Source organism: Hippocampus comes, unplaced genomic scaffold (genome assembly GCF_001891065.2).
Source record: "Hippocampus comes isolate QL1 unplaced genomic scaffold, H_comes_QL1_v1.1 scaffold78, whole genome shotgun sequence".
NCBI classification, from domain to species: Eukaryota; Metazoa; Chordata; class Actinopteri; order Syngnathiformes; family Syngnathidae; genus Hippocampus; species Hippocampus comes.
Window position 1 is genome coordinate 2617565 of NW_017805798.1, and position 22533 is coordinate 2640097.

Consider the following 22533-nt stretch of genomic DNA (forward strand, 5'->3'; position numbering starts at 1 on the left):
ACCTGAGAGTCACGACTTGACTTCTTGGCTCTTTGGTAGGGCCACTTCCGTTCATCTTAACTCTTTCATGCACCCTGTAACCTGATAACATGATAAACTGTCCACTGTAGTAACTAACCGCTGTCCCTCAAAGGGTTAGGAACATTAAGTGCTGGAAATCGACATTTTCTGACTTTTGCAGGGGAGAAGGTGAAGGCTAGCAGTCTGTGGACATGGAATGCTCATGCTCAAAAATAATCTGCCCAAAAAAAAAAAAAAAAAACCCAAAAAAATCAGAAGAAAGATGACCTTTATGACACGATTCTGGCATGCTGTCCATTTTTTGGACAGGCGAGATAAAACCTCAGAGTTTGAGAAATCTTATCGCTACAGTTGACCACTTTTCTGACACGTCAAAAATTCAGCCGACTGTAGCACGACTGACCTGGAGCTGTCGATCCCTTCCCGTTGGATGCCTGGCATGACCTACAAGTGGCTATGATTCAAAAATAAGTCGACCGATTCAAAATCGGGCGAGGGAAGAGTTTATTTATTGTGAACTTAAGCTGTCGTAGTTCACATCTAGAATTTGACTGATCCACATGACCAAAGATCTGTCTCTTTTTAAAATAACAGAATCTGCATGGCTTGCAGCTAACACTGGCATGACTTAAGAAAATGAAAGAATACACTTCTTTTTTTTTTTTTTTTTATTTACCTGGCAGAGTGCCACGGTGAGTAAATGGTGTGCTCTCCCAATGGCTTCCACTCTGCCAGTCAGTCAGTCAGCCCATCTATTTAAGGCTCTACTGAGCTAATTCTTTGCCAGATGCAAGACACTGAAGCATTTTCTCCCATTGCCAACCTTGTCGGCTCATGACATTCCTCCATCGTTGTTTCTTGGAATCTCCCACTTCAACCCATGGCCATGTTTAGCATGTTTGCCTATCCCCGTGGCTATTTTCTTTTCTACGTCCCAGGCCCAATCCCTTTCCCCAATCTTTTTATCTGAACTAAGGGTTGAGTACCTAAAAATAAACCCTTCTCAATCCCAATTTAAAGTATATTCCAACTAGTCCCGTGGTTAGCTTCCAATTGATACCCGTGGAACAGAGTGTACTTAAAATTGGACGTAAACCTGATGGCTGGCATAGCAAAGGCTCACGGGGTCCAAAGAAGGAGTGTGTGTGTGTGTGTGTGTGTGTGTGTGTGTTATCTCCCATCAGATCCCTGAACTGACAGCATAGACCGGGGAGCTGAGGGTATTAACAGATGGGCACTGAAGTGATCTCATGTCTGTCTAGCGCGCAATATACTGTAGGACTACTCTTAAATTGGGTCGGCACGACCATAGCTTGTGCCAACGGACCATCATGCTCTCAAACAAAGGCCTTTAAATGTTCCCTCATCGTTCCTCTCCACCCCCAAAAACAGATTTTACCCTTATGAAATGTATTTTCAAAATCTCGTGTGGAGCTCGAGTCTGGCCCGCATAGCCCCGGAAACGTCCAAGGTGTTTCTTTTAATCCTCTTGAGTTCATATGTTTTCATTTATCAGCTGTTCACGGATTGTTTAATTGTTGTGTGCCTGACTAGATCATTTCAATTTGCTCTTCGCCAAGCCTTCCATCTGGGATTTCGTCGCATTCCAATCCGTCATCATCGCGGTAACAATCTTGATCTTTTGATGAAGGGGCGGCTTCATTTCTCAGCTTGTCAGGCTTCTGATTGTTTTGAAGTGACAGTAAAGGTCAGCGCTCAATGGGGGAAATAAATGTTTCTCCTCTTGATGAACGTGAGTTGGCACAAAGATAGGTTAGGAGGAGGTCACGTGTGACTTTTGACAATGTTTGAGGAACTTTTTCTTGTTAACTGGTTTCACCACTGAAACTTAGCGGCACTTCCAGAGGCCTCGGAAAAAATGGTAATGTCCCCAATAGTGCCATGTCAAACAAGTTTAGAGCTTGGCTTGAATCCCATCAAAATGCGCATTTCCTTTGAGAACACGCGTTTCACACCATTGCAATTCCAAAATCAATAAGCATGTCATTTGTATGCAGTCGTAAGCCTTCAGTGAAGAGACTAATGAATTTAAAAATGCACCATTTGCGCGGATTTGGTTTCAGCATATTCATTGTTCTCCACAATGCCCCGGTGAATTGCTCATATTGTTTTAAGTACAAATAAGCTCAAGCGTTCTCTTCCTCAAAGCCATTTCCGCGAAGCTTCCTGCCGCTTCACTTGTTTTAACTCGGCCACATTATGCAAAAAGAGCAATTCTACCAAACAACTTGGAGGTGTGAACAGAAATGTAGCGAACTTGCTTTTTGCACTTCTTTTCCCCAAATCCATAATGTGTCGCGTCTCGCCTTCTGTGTTTTTTGTTGTTGTTGTTCCCCCCTGCCCCCCCCCCCTACCCAGGATCAGGAGGTAGAGTGGTTGTCACATAATTGGAATTTCAGTGACTCCCTCCTCCAGAGACGATAGCAAAGTGTCCTTGAGCAAGACCTTCAACCCTTAATTTCTCCTTAAGAGCAGGGATGGCGCCTCCACCATCAGTCCACGCTTTTGAATGTAAATGGACAGATGTGGCAGCATTTCACGTTGCAGTTTTCGAGTGCTGTTAAGGTGTCACGAGTTGTTTCACAATTGCTCTTTGGCGATGCCGTCATGATTTTACTTGACTAGGGCCATAAAAAGGCACATTTTGACATGCGGAGATGTAAAACGTGGGTTGAAGGTAGTCATTTTGTCAGTTCATTAAAGATATCGTTCTCAAGGAAGCATTAACAAGTTAATGGCGCAGCCCACTGGACCTCCATTGCCTCCATTAAACGGCCTCCCAGTAGCGTCGAGACTTCGCGTACGTTGCAAACGAGTCATCTGCTCTGGGATGATCTCGTGATGGGGAAACGCTGTTTTAAAAGCAATTATCCTTCCAGTTGACTCCACAATGTCATTTTCTAAGGGGAACTGCCGCTCCGGCATGAGTTGACATTTATCTGCATTCCTCCAAAATAGTGTCTATTTTGAAATAATCACTTCATAACAATTACTGTTATAGACGATTAAAAAGGCGGCCCGGTGGTCCAGTGGGTAGCGCGTCGTTGGCCTCGCAGTGCAGAAGTGCAGGGATCGATTCCAGCTCCGGCCTCCCTGTGTGGAGTGTGCGTGTTCTCCCTGCGTGGGTTTTCTCCGGGTACTCCAGTTTCCTCCCACATTCCAAAAACATGCGTGGCAGGCTGATTGAAAACTCTAAATTGTCCCAAGGTGTGTGTGTGTGCGCAGATGGTTGGACATCAAATATTCCTGTGTGCGTGCGTGCGTGCGTGCGTGTGTGTGTGTGTGTGTGTGTGACCGTGGATTGTTGTGCCTACCCCAATGAGGCTCGTGGAGCTTTTTTTGTTGTTGTTGTTGTGCTCGGCAGTGTTGAATAAATCGAAACTGAAACTTTACCGACCGCGTGAGGAATGCATGTCATTGCCCATATATCAGATATTTTCCACCCAACAAAACATTTGCACAAATTCTGTTTCTTACCAAATACTAAACGCTAAAGATTACCACAATTGTAACACAGCACTGAAATTTGACTCGAGACATTTGCAGGAAGTTTTGTTAAGAACTAAAAAAACAAATGCACAAGATATTTGGGTGAGAAAGCATGTGTGTGTATGGATATGGTGCGGAAACCGTACGCAGGCTCATAATCGTTGCCTCTCTCCAGATGGAGGACGATACTCGACTCAGCAGAGGTCTTCCTGCTTCCTCCGGGCAGCGGGAGTAGAGGGCTGCTGTGCGTGTGTGTGTATATTCAGAGCGGTATTGAACTGTCACATCCCAAGCATCCTCCTGGGGGAAAGCATCACACAGAGGCGGGCCAAATTAGATAAGAGCTTATTCCGCCATCCATCCATAAGGGACAACTTTGTCAGCGCATGCCTTCAGTCACGTGTTTTTCCAGAAATGTGACCGTATTACTTGCCGTGTGGAAAATGGACTTTTTGATGGATCCGGTCAATCACCGAGGTGATATTCCTCTCAACCCCGACCATAACATACTGTACAGTACAAAACCAATGGGAATGTGAGTCGTGTAGGTCAGTCTTTGTATGGCAAAAATAAATATTACTGCCAAATTTTGACATCGGAAACGTATTGTTACAAACCAACCCCTACCGGATTGGAAAGATGGAACAAATTGAATCTGCAAGTCTATAAAATATACCATATACTATCAAAAACAGAAAACGAGGCTTCAAAATCATGAGAAATCAAGCCCTTGTCCTCGCTCTCAAATGTCCCCTGCACATTGTGCTAAAAGAGGCATCGGGAACTCCGGCTCCTCGAGAGCCATATCATGCCCATTTTAGATCTCTCTCTCTCTCTCTCTCTCTCTCTCTCTCTCTCTCTCTCTCTCTCTCTCTCTCTCTCTCTCTCTCTCTCTCTCTCTCTCTCTCTCTCTCTCTCTCTCTCTCTCTCTCTCTCTCTCTCTCTACTTCAACACCATCCATCTATCCATCCATCCATTTTCCAATCCACTTTATCCTCACAAGGGTCACGGGGGTGGGCGGGTGCAGGAGCCTCTCCCAGTTGTCTCCGGGCAGTAGGTGGGGGACACCCTGAACTGGTTGCCAGCCAATCGCAGCTACTTCAGCGCTCCAGATTCAAATGACCAGCTCATCAGCAAGCTCTGTAGAGGCCCGAAACAAGCATGAACTATTGAATCAGGCGTGTTGGAGTAGGGAGGGCTCTAAAACAGGTAGGATATATCTCACGAGGAGACGGAATAAACCGAAATAAAAAATGTCATGTGACCGTTAACACGCACTCTCATTCAAAGAGATAAAGGATGTCAAAATGTGTATTTAAATTGCCTGCTTTTCTGATTGGCTATCACAAATGGATTACATTTTCTCCCATTTCTCCCATGAAAAAAAAAAAAAAAGAAGATGTGAGTCAGCATCCCGGAAGACATTGCTCAGTGCTCTAAATTCACAGTGCGGCACCCTGTTTCACTGATTCAGGGACATCCTTTTTGACAAAGCTGGGTTGATGACATAAGAATGCGTCGACCAAAGTTCTAACTTCAACCACCTTGTGCGTGCCGTCTCCCTGGCACCCTGTTTCACTGATTCAGGGACATCCTTTTCGACAAAGCTGGGTTGATGACATAAGAAGAATGCGTTGACCAAGGTTCTAACTTCAACCACCTTGTGCGTGCCGTCTCCCCCGGAAACAAACAGCTCGGTTTTGTTTGATTGACACGTGGGAAAGGACCTTGCTGTCACTCCTGTCACTGGGCAGATAGATGATGTCACAGGGTCAGCACGTCGCGCTGCGCTGTGCCTCAGCGAGGAGCTCGGATGGCACTGGACACAGATTCACTCCTGCTCCACAGTCCACTGTGTAATTTACGATATGCATGCCTCACATGATGACCACTTGGAAAAACCTGCCATGGAACAAGGAAATGCAAATTCTGTAAAACCATCAGAGCAAAGAAGAATTGCTTTCTTGATTGTTGTTCAAGAGGGCAATAATTTAAAGCAATGTGGTTTAAAAAAAATGGTTGTTCCCGTGTATTTGATTTATGCCCACAGAAATGAAACCCTTTAATTATTCAGAAAAAAAAAAATAGTGGCTCTTCCAAGTTAATTTCCCCGTGAGGGGAATAAATCACTTGTGATCCCATCTTGCCTTGTCTTATTGGCTGCAAGTGCCTGAATATATATTAATGTTGTCAGAATTAGTTATACCCCTTCACCACCCCGTCAAATACTGAAGCTGATAAATATTGAAACTGGAAGAGGAGCCCAGTGTGTGTGTGTAGTGCCCCCTTGTGGCCAAGGAAACAATTTTGTTTTTTGTTTTTTTTTCCATTTCATTTTTTTGTTTAGGCCCAGGCAGTGCAATCGTTTTGCTTCCAAACATTCTCAACAGGAATTTAACGATCAGACACCGATGCCTAGTCTACCAGTTCCTGTCACATCTCACACTTTTTCTGCTTTCTCGTGAGCCCAGGCTCAGGTGGTATTTTTTTGCATGAAGAGGCTGCCATCTAGAGTCAGGAGGGAACACAAGCAGGTTGAGTTATGTTTTCCAGTCCTATCTCAGGGTTGACATGAGAAGTCACGCACACATGCACACCCGGTCGAATAGGGGGAAAGGCAGCATTCTTCTTGTGTGGGCCACACAAAACGAAAGATCCACACACAAAAGGTGGCAAGTTAAAGGTTGCTATACTGAACACACACACACGAGCAATTCCATGCACATGATGGACAGCCCCTCTGAGGTCTTGCAGGTCCCCCGGGGAGGTGGTCAGGTGAAGATTCTTAATGTCATTCGCTGACCGTCAACAGCGCAACACACCCACTGTGACAACGTGGTGCTGGCCTCAAGATAAATTGGGCTAGTTTTGATATGCAGTTATTCCAATGGCATACACGAGGGGAGGATGGTCGTCGATGTGTTAGGACATTAGACGTCGTGCTTCAATGGACATAACAACCACTCAAAGTTGTTTGCTCTTTGACGGCTTAGTTTCATTTTCCTTTCCCCTTTCAGGTTTGTAATTATAAGATGAATTTTACACGTGCATGCATGCAGAGAGTGACCTCCCCCCCACCCCCGTCCCCAGTCATCAACACGTGTGATCCCTTAGTGACTTTATCTCACTTCCCAACAAATCCAGGCATGCAAAATCATCTTTCACATCACACTTTGGTCATTTGTGTTCTGCTCAGGCTTTGTTTTGATGAGTGTTTTATTATCCACTTAGTAATCTGAAGCTGAAAAAGCCAAGCACAACAAAATACTCCATGAAATTGCAAAGAGGATAGCTTTTAAATGTTTGCTTTGATTTGCTCACCTTAGTTGAAGCTTTGAGGATGTGAAGAGACATCTCTCAGGATGAGGTCATCGCAATTGTGTGACGACATTTATCATTTAGCCCCCCTTTCAACAGCGGGGGAGAAGTGAACATCGTGTCACTGTGGAATTGCCTTTCGTACCGGCATTGTTGTCCGGCCTCTGCTTTACATTTTTGTTGCAAGCGCCAAACGTGGAAAATTTTAGTTTTGTCCCACCAGTCGTTTTTTTTTTGTGCCATTCATACAGAACAGCTACACCCAAAAAAAAAGGTGCAAAAATAGACTATGGGCTGTAGTGTGTTGGAATTTACCAAAATTTCTTTGTTGGACTTTATTGCATGGAAGCCGTTATTAGATATCGGACGAGAAAAATATACTCAAAATCAATTCAACTGCTGATGGCGAAACAGCTCCTTCCCATGAAAGGAGAAAATCCGTTGGGGAGGGATGGAAGGACATTGTTCCAAGCAGACGATAGTTGAGGGTGCCAGCCCCCCTCCTCTCTTCGGAGACGACTTTGTTTGATGTGGATGGCTTCCTTGATGGCTTGTTGTCAGACAACTTTATTGATTGCACCGTGGATGGAATTGTGTTCCAGATAGTTGGTTGCTTATTGAAGGCCTGGTGGACACATAAAGATTTGGTCAATCTCAAGAGATTTTTTTTTAAAGGTCATTTACAGAAATTAGAAAATCAGGCATTTAACAGTTATGATCTCACGGTATCTGGTGCGCTCCGATCATCTCAACACAGCACATCACACACACACGAACGTGTTGCTGTGAGTGGGTGACTCCACTTTCACTTATCGTCGCTGTCCGGTGAAAAACATGTAGGTCCATTTTTTTTGGGGGGGGGGGTCGTTTTGTTCGTTTTTATGGGTTGTTTATGTGTTTCGTAATGAACACCTAACATAAAATTTGAGTGGCTATAAATAGAGTTAAGGCATTTTCACTCATGCAGGCAGCACTTCACACACCACATTGTGCATTTGTGACACATGGACACATCACCAAACAGATGCTTCCACTATTACCACCACGTCACCCACGACACAGAGTAGTCAACTAGTTGCAGGGTATCAAAAGATAACACTAATCTGTGCACCCAATGAAACACACTGCAGCTCTGCTTACCATTTTACTGTAAAGGGGCATCACCGCCATGGGGGATGTGTGCATTTTTGCTCAATGCTATTTCGTTCGGCTCCTGATTCTGGCTATAGCTTGAAAGTGGACTGAGATCTTAGCCCAGCCTTCGTAAACATGTTATGGGCGGAGAAAACCCAATGTAAGTGTGGGTAAGTCAATTAGCCCCACTGCTGCATTAAAGTGGGCCAAAGAGAAGACGACGTATTGATGGACGGGCAGGCACTCCAGAGACCCGCTAATTGTAAATAAGTCAGTCAAAAGTCAATTTCCGATAGTATGTCCACAAAACATTCCGGAGTGTATCATAAAGTAAATGAAGCTTTCTGTAATTATGCCTTCCAGCGTGCTGCCCTTGTAGCCTTGGCACGTGACCTTTTCTTGACTGAGAGAAAGCGCTTGCGGTCCACTAACTAGTCGTATGTGTCGATAAATTGGGAGAGAAACCGCCAACCGTTGTATGATGTGACATGGAAGGACGTACACCGGTTCAACCTGTTTATAAAAATTCACTCCTGCTGTGGAAAGCCTGATTAGCTCATCACGGGGGAAGCCGGCGAGGATTCTGAGACAGAAAATTGACATTCGCTTTTTGATACCTTGCGTAGCCAATTTAAGGAGCATCTGCACATCAGTAAGTAGGTCACACTCCTTGTGGACATAGTGGCTATATTCTTTTTTTTTTTAATTATTATTATTTTTTCTCCATCTTCCATTTTCCTGCTCCACCAGAATTCTCTTTGTAAGGAAGCGAGCTGCCACTGGTGCCCCTCCGCCAGTTCCCTCTTGACCAACATCGGTTGCCGCACTGCCTTCCAATTCATCGTGCCGTCTTCTTCAGTCTCATCACTTTTTTTTTTTGAAACACAACCTTTCTTACATGCCCCCCGCCCCCAACCTCAATTGTGAGTTCATTTCAGCTTGATTAGCAAATGTTCCCCTTCTGTCACCTCCTTCAGCTCGCTCCGTCTTTCGATCTCATCTTGGGAGGCAGCGGCGGAAAGGCAGCTTGAAAATGTAACCCGTCGCCCGTCACGCTGCTCCGTTTTTGCGCTCCATCTCGCTCTCCCTTCTGCGCTATTCGCCACTGCGCTGCTTGCCTCTCTCTTTCTCACGCCCCCCCCACCCTCTCTCGCTTTTTCTCTCTACCTGCATCCCCCTCGCTCTGCACGCTCTTATCTCTTCTTCCTCGGCTCTGCTCCACTTGGGGAAATACCGCACAGTCTTGTTTCTTGTCTTGCGTGGCCGCGGGTGGAAGCGGAAAGTAATGCTCCCGGTTTTCCAGCCTTGCCCCCGACTCTGTGGATCTGTGTGGGCCTGAGGAGGGGGTCGGGTGGGGTGGGGGGTTGTGTTGGGCAAGGAAAGAGGGACGAGGGACCTGAGGACGGGGCGCTTCATCTCCTCTGGGAAGTAAAGGCTTCAAAAGTGGTGCCGCTGGCAGGAGTGGTTGATGGTTGCGCCTGGAGGGTCATGCCCTGGGACTTGTGCGCTTTGCGGTGCTTGGAGCTGGAGATCTTCTCCCATTTCTGCCCCACCTTGATCCTGGTGCCGGGGGAAGGTTCCAGGCACCGAGAAGAGTGGGCGCCATGAACCAACTGGACGCGCCGCGGCCAATCAACTGGACTATCAGGAAACTGTGCCACGCAGCCTTCCTGCCATCTGTGCGCCTGCTCAAGGTAAAAAGAGCGCAAAGCTGCATCGGATTCATAAAAGAGGTTGCAAATGTTTGAATGCCTCTGGGGGCACTGTGTCAAGTCTTTGGATGTCTTTGAATGCGCTCAGGAATTGACGTTTTCAGTAATACACGAGTGTGGCAGAAGTGCCGTTGTGGAGGAGGACAAAGATGGACAGTGGGGAGATTTTTCAAAGATTCGAGATCTGAACGATGCAAGATCCAAGAGGGGAAAAGTGTGAGTGTGGAGTTTGGTTCGCTCATGGTTGCGTTGGAAGTGGAAGCTTGATTTGAACAGAGAGAGGCGGACGAGAAGAGATTTGTGCAGACGGATGAGGCGAGATGTTAAATGAACGTTGACGGGTGCACTGAGGAGGTTCACGATTTCGACGATGTCACTGTGCAGCGTGAAACCAAAGTTGGCATGTTTTTAAATTGACAGAGCAACAGCGCACCTTGACAGTAGTGTTTTTTTTTTTGTTTTTCAAAAAAAAAAAAACTAGGCTATAGTTGTCATCCTAGCACATCTTATCTTTTTCAACTCAGGGCCAGTGTGTCAGTTCTCCATGTGAATCGTGTGACAGTCTGTATTACTTGTTGACAGGCACGTGTTTAGCTAATTTTCATACCTTGATTTTATGAGCCACTTTGCCCTCTCTTGATCCGAGAGGCTCTTGGAGGAAGTCCTTCGCTCTGATCTAAAAGCACACAGCTGGTGTCGAATGTTAAGCATTTGCATATGTATAGCCTGCTTAAAAAGGATTTCGCTGTAACTCTTGATTGAACGTGAGTACGTGTGTGTGCGTGCGCATATGTGTGTGTGTGTGTGTGTGTGTGTGTGTGTGTGTGTGTGTGTGTGTGTGTGTGTGTGTGTGTGTGTGTGTGTGTGTGAGAGCATTCCTCAATATGTACAAGTTGCTGTGATCCCTCAATCTCACACCAGGTGTTTTGGTGTGTTCCCAGCGCATTCGCGCAAACCTCTGAAGTCGACCACACCTGAGGTTGTCTAAGTAAAAAATATTTTGGGATGAAATATTTCAACCAAGATGCATTAAAAAAACTGCTTTTGTGTCTGAGATCATGTGAGACCTCATCATACGTTGTTGGAGCTCAGTCCTGAGCATCAAAGGATTGTCTCGGGCTTCTTGGTTTGTTTCTTTCTTTGGCATTTTCATGACACTTATTCGATAGCACGCAGATCAGCCAAGGATTATCTAAGTCAATATCATCATGAGCTGCCTTTGAAACGTCCCTCTTTTATCGAAAAAAAATCAGAGATTTATTATTACACTTCATATTCATTGCATCACGTAGACGTTATGCTGTTAGAGGTGCATATTGGTCAAGCTCCTCCAATTTTTTTGGGGGGGGGGGCAAATTAACTTCAAGAAGACTTTTTACTAGGTCTGTCACCGTCCAGTCATTTTAGAATTGACGATCACAACACTGACTTCGAATAATCGACTAATCACAGGAGATCATGGTTCAAATCCCCGTCATCAACTCGAACATGCTAATGATTAGCCAGATGCTAATTTCAAATCAGTGCCTGTGTTACCCGGAACCAAACCCGGATAAAAAATGAGTGGGATTCATCAGGAAGGAAATCTGGTTCAAAAACTACCAAACATATAATCACTGTGGCGACACGTTACGAGACGTGCCCCTAACATGGAAAATCTCATTGACTGCAGTGTCAATTTTCCACCAAGAGATAGTGCTAATAAACTGCAAAAGGGGTGAGAGTGGTTTTGAGTTAAGTACAATGGACTGGAAATGGTGTCGGCAATTCCTCGGGGCAAAAAATTTTGTGTTGACCATTTTTTGTGATTGACTTGGTCGAACTGGTCGACTTTTTCCCTCCCCCGGTCCTACTATGTACATACAAACCGCAAACTATGTGAGCTTGCTGAAAAGTTGGGCAATAACAATGACAGGGTTGCCAGTTTTGGCTAATGTTAGCATTTTTTGAAGGGATCATGTTGGGCTTTTGTGCGCCATGGCAAATAAAATTCCAGAAGATGTCCAGTCGGACACGTGGTTGTTCTTCATTTCTGCTTTGAATAAATGACAATATCCTGTCACACTTTTAGGATTTGCTCCAGTGACTTTAACTGATAATGATTTCAATTTCCGAGCTCAAAATTGTATTCTCACCCCAAATATTCCAATCCAATGTCCAGTACCCCTTAAAAATCAGCCAGAGGATTTAACACTGCGCTATCTTGAGTGTGTGTGTGCTTGCTCAGAGTGCTTGCCGAAATTAATGTGAAATGAGGTGTACGATATTATACGAGATGATGAATGGGAGTTTGCAGCCAGTTTGCGTAAGGCGCTGTGAGAAATGCCAAAGCAATCACAAAACTCTACAACTGTGAAATGCAGACTATAGCAGAATTTGTAATTTATTGAGAAGAGGGGGCTTCCCTGCCTTGCTTTCTGCTGTCATTTTTGGGGTTTCTAGAGAGTTGTCACCCACCTAACTTTCGGGGAGAATGAAAGTTGTACTGTCAGTGCATTATCCTGTAAATTTCGTTTGTCAGGGATATAGATATATAAATTAGCACGTCAGCCTGACAGTGCAAAGGTGTGGGGTTAGCTTTCCTGTGTGGAGTTTCCATGTTCTCCCCGTGTCTGGGGAGTTGTCACCCACCTAACTTTCGGGGAGAATGAAAGTTTTACTGTCAGTGCATTATCCTGTAAATTTCATTTGTGTGCAGTCATCTTTTCCAGGGATATAGATATATAAATTAGCACGTCGGTCTGACAGTGCAAAGGTGTGGGGTTAGCTTATGGCTCTGGCCTTCCTGTGTGGAGTTTCCATGTTCTCCCCGTGTCTGCGTGGGTTTTCTCCGGGTACTCCGTACTCCCACATTCTAAAAACATGCGTGGCAAGCTAATGGAACACTCGAAATTGTCGCGAGGTGTGATTGTGAGCGTGAATAGTTGTTTGTCTCTGTGTGCCCTGCGATTGGCTGGCAACCGGTTCAGGATGTCCCCCGCCTACTGCCCTAAGACGGCTAGGATAGGCTCCAGCACGCCCCGTCCGTGACCCTCGTGAAGATCAGCGAATTAGAAAATCCATGGATGGGTCGCGCTGTACCTCACAGCTCACTGTCACAGATGTGTCATGTGATGACTTCCACTTAACCAACAGCAGTCAACCAACAGGAAGGATGCACCGTTGCTGGTATGGTCATCAGTGCCAAAAACTGTACCTCCGCCTGTACTCATACTGCAATTTATAAAAATGTTTTGCTACTGTGACCACTTTACCATCTTGATATATACCACCCAGGAAGGAGCAATGTCAACGATGGTGGCGATATTTTCAAGTGCCGGTAAACACGGATTACAACACTTAAAGACAACGAACGACAATGTTGAGTCGTATCGACTCTCAACTCAATGCAGTTATTAAATGTATAAAAATAGATAACGTAACTTCTCAGTGGTGTGACCGCGGCATTATATTCAAATGCTCAGAGGCAGACGTCAATTGTGTCAGTGTGAAATGAATCCAACAGGCCCGTCACGCAGATTTTTGCGTGGCAAGCGTTTTCCTCCCGTGTCCAGAGATTACCTGCCCAGCGCTGCCCTCTAGTTGATGCGCACGTACGTGAGTGTGAAGGCGGCAAATGTGTCATCTGTCAGATGTGTTCTCTGTCCTCCTTAGCCAGTATAAATGTGCTTTTTGATTGCAGTCCCGCTGATACAGTTCATGTTGCAGCAAACGCACGGCCTGTCTCTTACGCCGTCATTTGAACAAAACAAGTTACTTTGAGTGACAAAGTGCTACTAAAAGCACCACAACCTTTTTTCACGATTAACATATTCTACTCGCAATGATTTGATGGCACACGTCACGCGTGATAAAAGGCTGACCTGTCAATCTTGGTGACTGTCTTCTCATGGGAATTGGTTTGATTGAAACTTGAGGTTGGCATCGTAAAACTCGCGTGACTTGTACAGGGGGATTATGAAATTAATTGTAATGAAGTGTCAAAATAAGGTCTTCAGTGGGTATTTAACAGTGATTGACCAATTATTGGCTGGGCCGGATATTCGGAATTTTGGTGCACCTCGACGACATTGGCCGTTTTAAAAAATCCAATGACCAATAGGGAGCCAATAAAAAAAATTGTCATCCTTTTATATTTTATCCATCAGGATCCTCTGCGGATGCTGAGGATTTAAAGTGGAAATGTGCGTGTGTGTGTGTGTGTGTGTGTGTGTGTGTGTGTGTGTGTGTGTGTGTGGGCTCTTAAGGCCAACCAGGTGGGCTGAGATAGCGATCATTTTATTTACTCAGGGGCGCATCCTCATTGTTTACAATCTTTGCTCTCCAAACAACATCCAAGGCTTGGCTGTGTTTGCCGTCATTTGCATGTTAGCGTTAGCTAACAACAGTTTATTCCTTCGTTCTCCGTGTCTATTCTCTTTGCATTTCAAATGCGTGCTTGCCAAGAAACAACCGAAACATGCTTGCGGTTTCGTGGCAAGCACTGGCCATCTTTTTTTGCCAAAAGATGCCTTTTCTTTTAACAAAATTAAATTGCGTCCATTGTGGTATGTACTGTATCGTGCAGTCGACATTCTTCGTGGCATTTTAAAATGGAATAATTTCTTGCCACGGTAATGGGACTGCTTATCATGCCGCATCGAAAGCTGTCCAAACACGTTTGATTGATTGACACTTTGTCCGTCAGTGAGGGAGGTCCAAAGGAAAAAAAAAAAAAATCAGATCATCAAATTGCTTTTTTTTTTTTCCACTTGTGTTAATTATTATTTTTGGCTTAAATCACCACGAGCTGCATTTGTCATGCTATATAAGATCTAGCGAGTAATTAAATGCACCACAACAGGTTCCCATCGACCCGTGGTTGGGTGGTGTCACTGCACAAGAGCAATGGCCTCCTTAAGCTGGTTTTGGGAGAAGTTTAAATTCCAACTCGCACTCTGTGAGTAAATCGCCTGTGACAGAAAGTCAAAGCTAACGACTGAAGCGCTCGCACAATAATGTGCAGCTTGAGGGCTACGACTTGACTGATCGCACTGTACTGTCTTGGTTGTTGCTGTTACACCTCAGTCCTGTAGGTGTCTGTAGCATGTGTTGGAATGCTAATATTTACGACAAATATAAAACCAGACATGCACCCCCCCCCCGCCCCCCCATATCATTTGTGTGTTCAAGTGTGGCACAAAATTCAGTCTACCGCTGCACACGAGTTTACTTCCTTTTGGCATTTTTCGTTGACGGGTGCAGGTAAAAATAGGCGCTTGCGTCGTTGTGGGAGTGAGCACATCCGACCTGATTCCAAGCCAATTGAAAACGCATATTAATGGCATACATTTTCTGATTGAAATACGATGGCACTCACCACACGTATCAGCGGAGTGCAGAATCTCGATCAAATCCACCCAAATTGCGTTACACCATCTGCGCAACAACTTAGACCTGATTTCACCCGCTCTTAAGTCAAGTCTTTTTTCCGTCACCAAATTGTCAGATGCACCGCGGACATTTAATAGAGAACGCCCTCGGTCTGCCGGAATGGCCAACGAGGAGCAATGCCGATTGGCAAATTCACAAACACGGTAACCTAGACTTGCCCCAGCATCATAATAAAGATACGCCAGTTTTGACACCGAGCGCATGTGCACCTGTCTACGAAAATCGGGATTGCAAAGATTGCGTCACTGTTGTTTTTTAATGCCTGCCAGATTTACAGAATTGTATTTTTTTTTCCCCATTATAATCACGGTTGCAACAATTTTTTTTTTGTTGTTTGTGCCGGCCTCGTGTAACTTGTTGCTTTGCTCAGACAGCCTCGATACCCGCTTCTTGTTTGCCCCCCCTCCATTTATTTCCTTCATTGCATATGACAGACGTTGAAGTTTTGATCAGACACTTGAAATCTCATCGCTGTCTGCCTGCGCCGCACTTCTCAGGTGTAGGCAGCATTGACGGCTGACACGTTTACAATTTTACGACAGTTTTTTTTTTCTTCACATTTGAAAGGATCAAGTGAACACGAGTCAAATTTGACAGATCAAGGAAAACAGACAAATCATTTCATCCTTATTTGGCACCTAAAAGCTCTTTTTTTGAAACTCGGGTCACGTATCCCCGTCGTTTTGATGTGATATGACATATGTCATTGGTTAAAGTGTACCTCCGCTGGCCCATTTTGAGGTATTGATGGGGATTGCTGAGAAATATCTGGCGTTCTCATCTTTGTGTCGAGACTGAAAAACAGCATACCCGCCATCCCCGTGGTTAATTTTAATGCAAGGGGATTAAAAAAGAAGCGCAATGTATTTCCTGAAAAGCCACGAAGATGGAAATGTGGTGCCTCCGTCGCCATTGTTTGACAGAAAGTCCAGTTTTGGACTGTTAAATTCCAAATTCCATCATGTCGCTCAGTCCTCCTTGATTCGCTGCTTTTTGTAAGCCACACTTCGGTCCCTTTGTTCTTCCTCCTCTTTGTTTCTCCCTCCCACACAACCCTAAAGCATATATAACACTGCCTTATGCAAAATACATGAGGCACGCTGCTGCTGAAAAATAAATAGATCTGTCTCATGCTAAAAATAAACGGCCGACATAAAAATGTCCTCCATTGCATAACATATGTGGAATTTATCAAAGTCTACCACACGCAAAAAACATGAGCGTAAATGTTGGGTGTCACCGCCTTATTTGTTTAAATCCCGAGCAGTAATAGTAAGACGTTACTTCCGTGACTTATTGTCATCATTGTAATTGCCACATTTGTTTTCGACCTGTAATTTACATTCAGAAGTTAGAAAGCCATGCAGCAAAAATAGCCGTCTCGTCGGTGGGAGAACAGTAACATCCACAATGTGCAAATTGCAAGCACGTCCAAAGTTACTGTGGCAAAAGTCAAGCAAATCAAGCTCCCACTAAATTTGAAGAGGATAGCTCACTGTTTGCAAACGGGTTTTTTTTTCTCCCAGGGTTCAATAAATATTGCCAAAGGTTGTAAAGACGTTCACAAGACATTCACAAACAGTTTTACTTGTCGCACAATTTCTTTTCTTTTCTTTTCTTTTCTTTTCTTTTCTTTTCATTCATTCATTTATTTATTTTACACATTTATGAAAAAAGAGCCAAGATTCAAAACCCAGAACCTCGGAACTGTGAGGTAAATGCGCGAGCCGCTAACAACCGTGCTTCCGAATTTTTACGGTAAAAACAAAAGCAGCGCCGCCAAAATCATCAAAATCAAGACAATAGGACGTTGGTAATATATCATCTGGCTGCAACAACACCACAGGAAGTTACTGCAAAAATCCAAACAGGAAATATCATCGACACTTCCATGTGGCATCATAACTTGACACACGCACCCGATTTACTGCCTGGTTCTGGTTGGGATGTGATGTCAGAATAGCTCGAAGGTAGACATCAGTCATATTCCCCAACACGTAGTAGTGCATTTGAGGTCAGCCTTCCCGCTCGCTCTTCCTGTCACACTTCCTGACACAACCCAAAGTGCAGGAGAGCAGATACGATGTGTCAGATCAAAGTGGAGGAAAGAGTGCCTTGTCGCGCGCCCGCACCTTTCGGCTTTGCCTCCCTTTCACAGTCCTTCCCATTGGGTGGCAAGCACCAGGTTCACAGGATGCCTCCTCACCGCTCGCTTGTTTGCATCTCGCCGAAGCAGCAAAGAGCCCATTTAGGACGGTTTCAAAAAAATCATCATGCCGCTAATGAGCCGCGGCGAAAACATAAGCTGCCAATTAAGGCGTCTTTCATTTACGTCCGTCGTTTCCCCTTTAGGATTCTTCCCCGTGCTAGGAGAGACGGCCACCTAACTTTTCTGCTTGCTAAAACATCCGTCTTCTTTTACCAAGAGACAAATGGTTGTCACGCATGTTTGTGCTTTTTCTTTTTATTGTTGTTGTTGTTGCTTGTGTTCGGAAATGCATTTGTCCGGAATGAAGGCAACACGCAGACAGTACAGGATGAATCTGCTCACCGCTCGGCTGCTGAATCTTTTATGAGACACTGAAAGGACCTGAAATTTCTGAATAAATGCATAATTTGGAAAAACACCTCCAGCTGTGGATAGTTCCCACACACCAGTAGGCAAATACGCCCCGCTATCTATAGCCATCCACCGACTTTTTCCACACTGTCGTGAGAACCGCTACTTACGTCACACCGGCAGTGGATGTATTAAGTCTAAACATCGACCTCACACCTTTAAATAGCTAGCGGGAATGATTTACTGTCGATGGAGGGCTAATTAATAAATCATGAAGCCAGTAAATTGTCGTAAAACGGTATGGGAACACTGACGATTGTACTGTATGTGCAGCACGGGCCGGCACCATTTATGTAGCGTTACGCCGATTTTGACTCGAACGGCGTCCTGTTTTTATGATATATGTTTTTCTTTGCTAGATTTGCAAAGCTGGTGTGCCACGTTGTTTTATTCACCCTTTCATGCACCCTGTAACCTAATAACATGATCAGGTATCCAGTGTAGTAACCGGTGTCCCTCAAAGATCGTTATATGTCATCATTCACATTCCAAAATCAACTGCGCCTTCTCATGTGAACCGAACACATCCATGATGGCAGGCGGCACTTTATACGGAAGCAAATATGGTCCAGCTCATAAGGGCATCATCTCTTTATCATCTCATCTCTACAGAGGATCCATTTGGGAGGAGGTAGAAATATTTTGGTGGAGTGAGGCAAAGGCTTTTCGAGCTCCTCATTATATGGAGACGTCTATTCAAGACGTCACGTCATTACTAAAGTGTCTGTGTGACCGAATTACTTTGTACTACTGTTACTACAAATGTCCACTTTATGCTTCATGATTCAAGTGGGATTAAATTAAAGACGAATATAAAGTCAACACCCTTACTCGAACAACCTTGTAAATTTGACGGACAATCTCCCTCCCGAGCACTCTCCTTTGCCTGCATGTGGCGCTTTTGATGATGTATCGGTCGGATACACGCGGCCTCCGTCCAACCACCCATCCATTTTCAACACCGCTTACCCTGAACAGGGTCGCGGTGAGCCTATCCCAGCTGACTTTTTCCTCGCCTGAAGTTACACTCTTCCCTTTTAATCTGCCACACAGCCCTGCGTGGGTTGCTCATAGTACACGCGTACACCCGCGTCTCTGAGCCTATCCCAGATGACTTTTTCCTCGCCTGAAGTTAAACTTTCATTACTTTAATCTGCCACACAGCCCTGCATGGGTTGCTCATAGTACACGCGTACACCCGCGTCTCCTTTTGACATTGTTTACGGCCGATCGATGCGTACTCAATCACTCCGTACACACGCTAGTAAATGCACTCGTCGATGTATTTCCGTTGACTTGCTCTTGCTTATCTGTTGAGGCTGTTAAGGTAATGAAAAGGCTCACTGATTGAAATGGCTTCCCCCTCAGGACATTAAATTTTGAAAGGAGCTCTTTGGGGAAGAGCCCAAGCCGTGCGCCGAATTAGACGGAGGTGATCAATCAAGCTGCGGTTCATGTTGTTTGCGAAGCCCAAACTCTTGCGCTGCTTGGGCAGGACTGCTTGAACGGCCCGAAATGTAGCACCATGGACAGCGGCAAGGCAGAATGCGGAGTAGTGGTTCGGAATGTGCGCCTCATCGTTGAGAGGTTCTCTGTTTGACTCTCGGCTCAGTCACTTTATTCTCGCTCGTCCCAGGTCAAGGAGTAAATGCAAGTGACCCTCATTACCGCTGCGTTATTGTTGTTTGATTGCAATTAGTTGGAGAAAACAAATTTAAGGCACATAGAGAGAATTGCGGTCTGGTTTGCTTGCTCTGAGTAGTAAGAACTGGAAAAGGGCCTTTTGGTAAAAGCTTAAAAACCGTGTGTTGGGGGTTCGTGATAAAGGCAAAAAATTAATTTGGAAAAAAAAAAGTCAACCTCTGTGGAAATCCACGTGGAACAGATCACCCAAGAAAAGTGAATGCACTCTGTATCAAGAAATCAATGAAGTCGGAGTGCGTTTAATACAAACGAAACATTGTCTTTCCGCACAGACAAGCTCACCTTTTCAGAGTTCACATTCCTTTGCCTCAACCAGCGTAACAGGAGAGCACTCTGGCTAAGAGCCCTAATTCCGTTTCGTAGAAATGAATTGCCTCTCCAGTACAAACAAGAAGGCACTCACCGCCCCCCTCCCAATGCCCCCCCAACTGTAGCCTTCACTTTGAAACGCTTCTCTCAATGTCCAGTCCGTGCTTTCTCTGTTTTGTGTGCCATTTTATATTTTTATCACCACTGTTCCATGTTCCCTCAAACTATAACGACAAGCTTTAAATCTTGCAGCGCTGATGCGGGATGACAACGTCTCAATGTGCCCTCCAGAATTCACGTGGAATATGTGCAAGTATTACATTTTTTTTTTTAAAAATGCAAGACTTGTCGTAAAAGTAAACCAGATTGTGAGTGTGTGGCTCCTACAAATTGGATATTGCGATGTGGAAAATGAAGGTGAAAGGCATGGCCACCAGCGCTATTTCCGTCCTCCTATCCATCTCTCAGTCCTTGTCACGCTCTCGATTCTTCTTTGCCCCGCCTCTCCTTCTCCCCGACGTGGCCAATATATTTAGATACTGTCGTATCCCATCACTTTCGTGCTCATGTTGCTGAATTAAAAAAACAAAACAGAACTTTGAATGACCCTGAATTTCTGTTTTTCATCCAGCCATTGTTTAAATAACTAAGTAAGGCAATTGAGAACAGATTCTTATTGGATCATTGTCATCACGACACCTCAGCGAACTCCTTGAGGCCAACACTGACGCTAAAACAAGCACCAGGCTTAGCAAGCGTTATTAAAGGAGACATACCTCAGCGAACTTCTTGAGGCCACAAAGAAGCACCAGGCTTAGCAAGCGTTATTAAAGGAGACAATTAAAACAGTTCCATGGCTGTGGTGGTGCTTAACTCACAGATTTTATTGTGGCACAGTAACAATTTGAACCTTGAAGTAATATTTTCTATTTTCAGTATTTCAAATGGTGGTGGGGGGAGGGGGGTGAATGTTTGAAAATGGGCACATTTGATGTCATCCAGCAAAGGAATGCACTGCGTTCCACCTGAGAGGCTCCGTTGTTCAATAATAGTAAACTAGCTTCACCTTTTTTTTTGTACAATTTCCGACAAACTTTTGCAAATAACGCATTTGTCTCTGTCTTGACTCGTTAACAGTCATAGCATGATTTCCTTTGCCGTCCGTCTTCGAGAATCAAAAGCTTCCAAAACATTTTGAATGCCCTGTGGAAGTCTGCAAGTCCCAAAGTCTTTCCCTGATTTATTACATAACATTTGTCTATGTAGTCCATCTCTATAAATGTCTCTATTCATGCTGTACCAAAGTAGACCGCTTACACTGGAGGATAATTCCGCATAAGTCATGCAGGGTTCCCTCCCCACCCCCACTTCAGCGCCTTTTCATCTTTGTTATAGCAACTTGGGCAGCAGACGACTCGGAATCTGCGGTCGTAGGCTCAACTCTCTGCCTTCGGCCAAAATAGTAGTCGATTTTTATCGGGGGAGCGTGTCCCCTGTGGCGTTATAGGCAGATCGAGGGTGGGAATTGGCTTGTAGGATGAAATACAATATTTGGAATGTTGTCTCACCAAAGAACAATTTGTCAAAATAAAATGCAGCAAAGATGAGATGAGAAGTGTCTTAAGCATCGGTTTATACCTAAGTTGTTCCTTGCCCCTCCCTTGAGAACGGATGGTTATTCGTCTCTATGTGCCCTGCGATTGGCTGTCAAGCAGTTCAGGGTGTCCCCGGCCTATTGCCCGAAGACAGCTGGGACTGGCTCCGGCACCCCCCACGACCCCTGTGAGGATAAGCGGATTGGAAAATGGATGTATATTATTATTATTAATTATAATTATATTTTAACTGGGCAGTGCTGCTTGCCACGCAGCCCGATCCCTAGGGGCACAGAAAAAAAAAGTAGGCTCAGATCAATTAAAAATATAGAAATAAATAAATAAGAAAATAAAGTATGAAGGGAAAAATAACAAGCAATCAGAAATGTAACAGTGCAAGACAATTCAAGTAGGTTGAAATGAATGAGCGGGCGGACAGAGAGAGGGATGGCAAATTGGATTCGGGAAGCCTGTCCTGTGATGAATGCGCGCCCGCTGCTCTGTGGGACAGTTGGCGGGTGTTCTGTGTCTCCAGCCCTGCCAGCAACCTTATGTAATGAAGCGCCGTGGCCGTCACGCCATCATGGCGAGCGGTGCTGTTGCGGCACTCTCTGCCTTCTGACAAAGATGCGTGGAGCAGGAGGTCCTTAAAAAGCACCACGGCTGAGTCTCGCTCTGGCTCTCGTCTTTTATACAGTGTGTATATCCATATACACATTTTTTTTTTTCGTTGGCTAAGTTTCCTGATATGACAGGTTGGCTGCTAACAATTGGAACTATTTACAGTGCTCCTTTTACAATTAACGTGATCCGCAACTCATTGAGACAGAAACCATTTTGTCCTGGTTTTGGAAAAATATTTTTATGCATGACTATGTAGAAAACCACTTTAGAGGAACAGCAGCCTCTGGAGAGACAGGAGGCCTGACAAATTTGAAGGTGATGAGAAATTTGAATCACCTTCCCAGTGGTGAAATCCCCCCACGTGGCTCTGTGGCATTTGGTTCTCAAGATTTCGAAATTTCTTCTCCTCTTCGCTATTCCGTCATTCTGGCCGTGACGAAACCCCAATCAAAGCGAATAAATTGGCGCTTTGAGTCGCCTCACTAGTGGCAAATCCCCGGTCATGGTGCTGGGTATTTTTTATTTTTATTTTTCCCCAAGAAGAGTCATTAA

At 44.8% G+C, this 22533-nt stretch overlaps 1 protein-coding gene across 20 annotated transcripts in view; it reads left to right on the plus strand.

The window, feature by feature from the left end:
* The window catches only part of trpm3 (transient receptor potential cation channel, subfamily M, member 3), a 106569-nt gene that overhangs the window by 9320 nt on the left and 74716 nt on the right, over positions 1 to 22533 (plus strand). For 7 of the 20 annotated variants that reach the window (XM_019885625.1, XM_019885627.1, XM_019885635.1 and 4 more), the window contains exon 1: positions 9196 to 9678. The exons of the other annotated variants lie outside the window; for them this stretch is intronic. In XM_019885625.1, the coding sequence (XP_019741184.1) occupies positions 9589 to 9678 (90 nt within the window). In that variant the 5' untranslated portion in view covers positions 9196 to 9588. Of the gene's footprint in view, positions 1 to 9195; positions 9679 to 22533 lie in introns of those variants that run through there. 20 annotated transcript variants of the gene reach the window in all.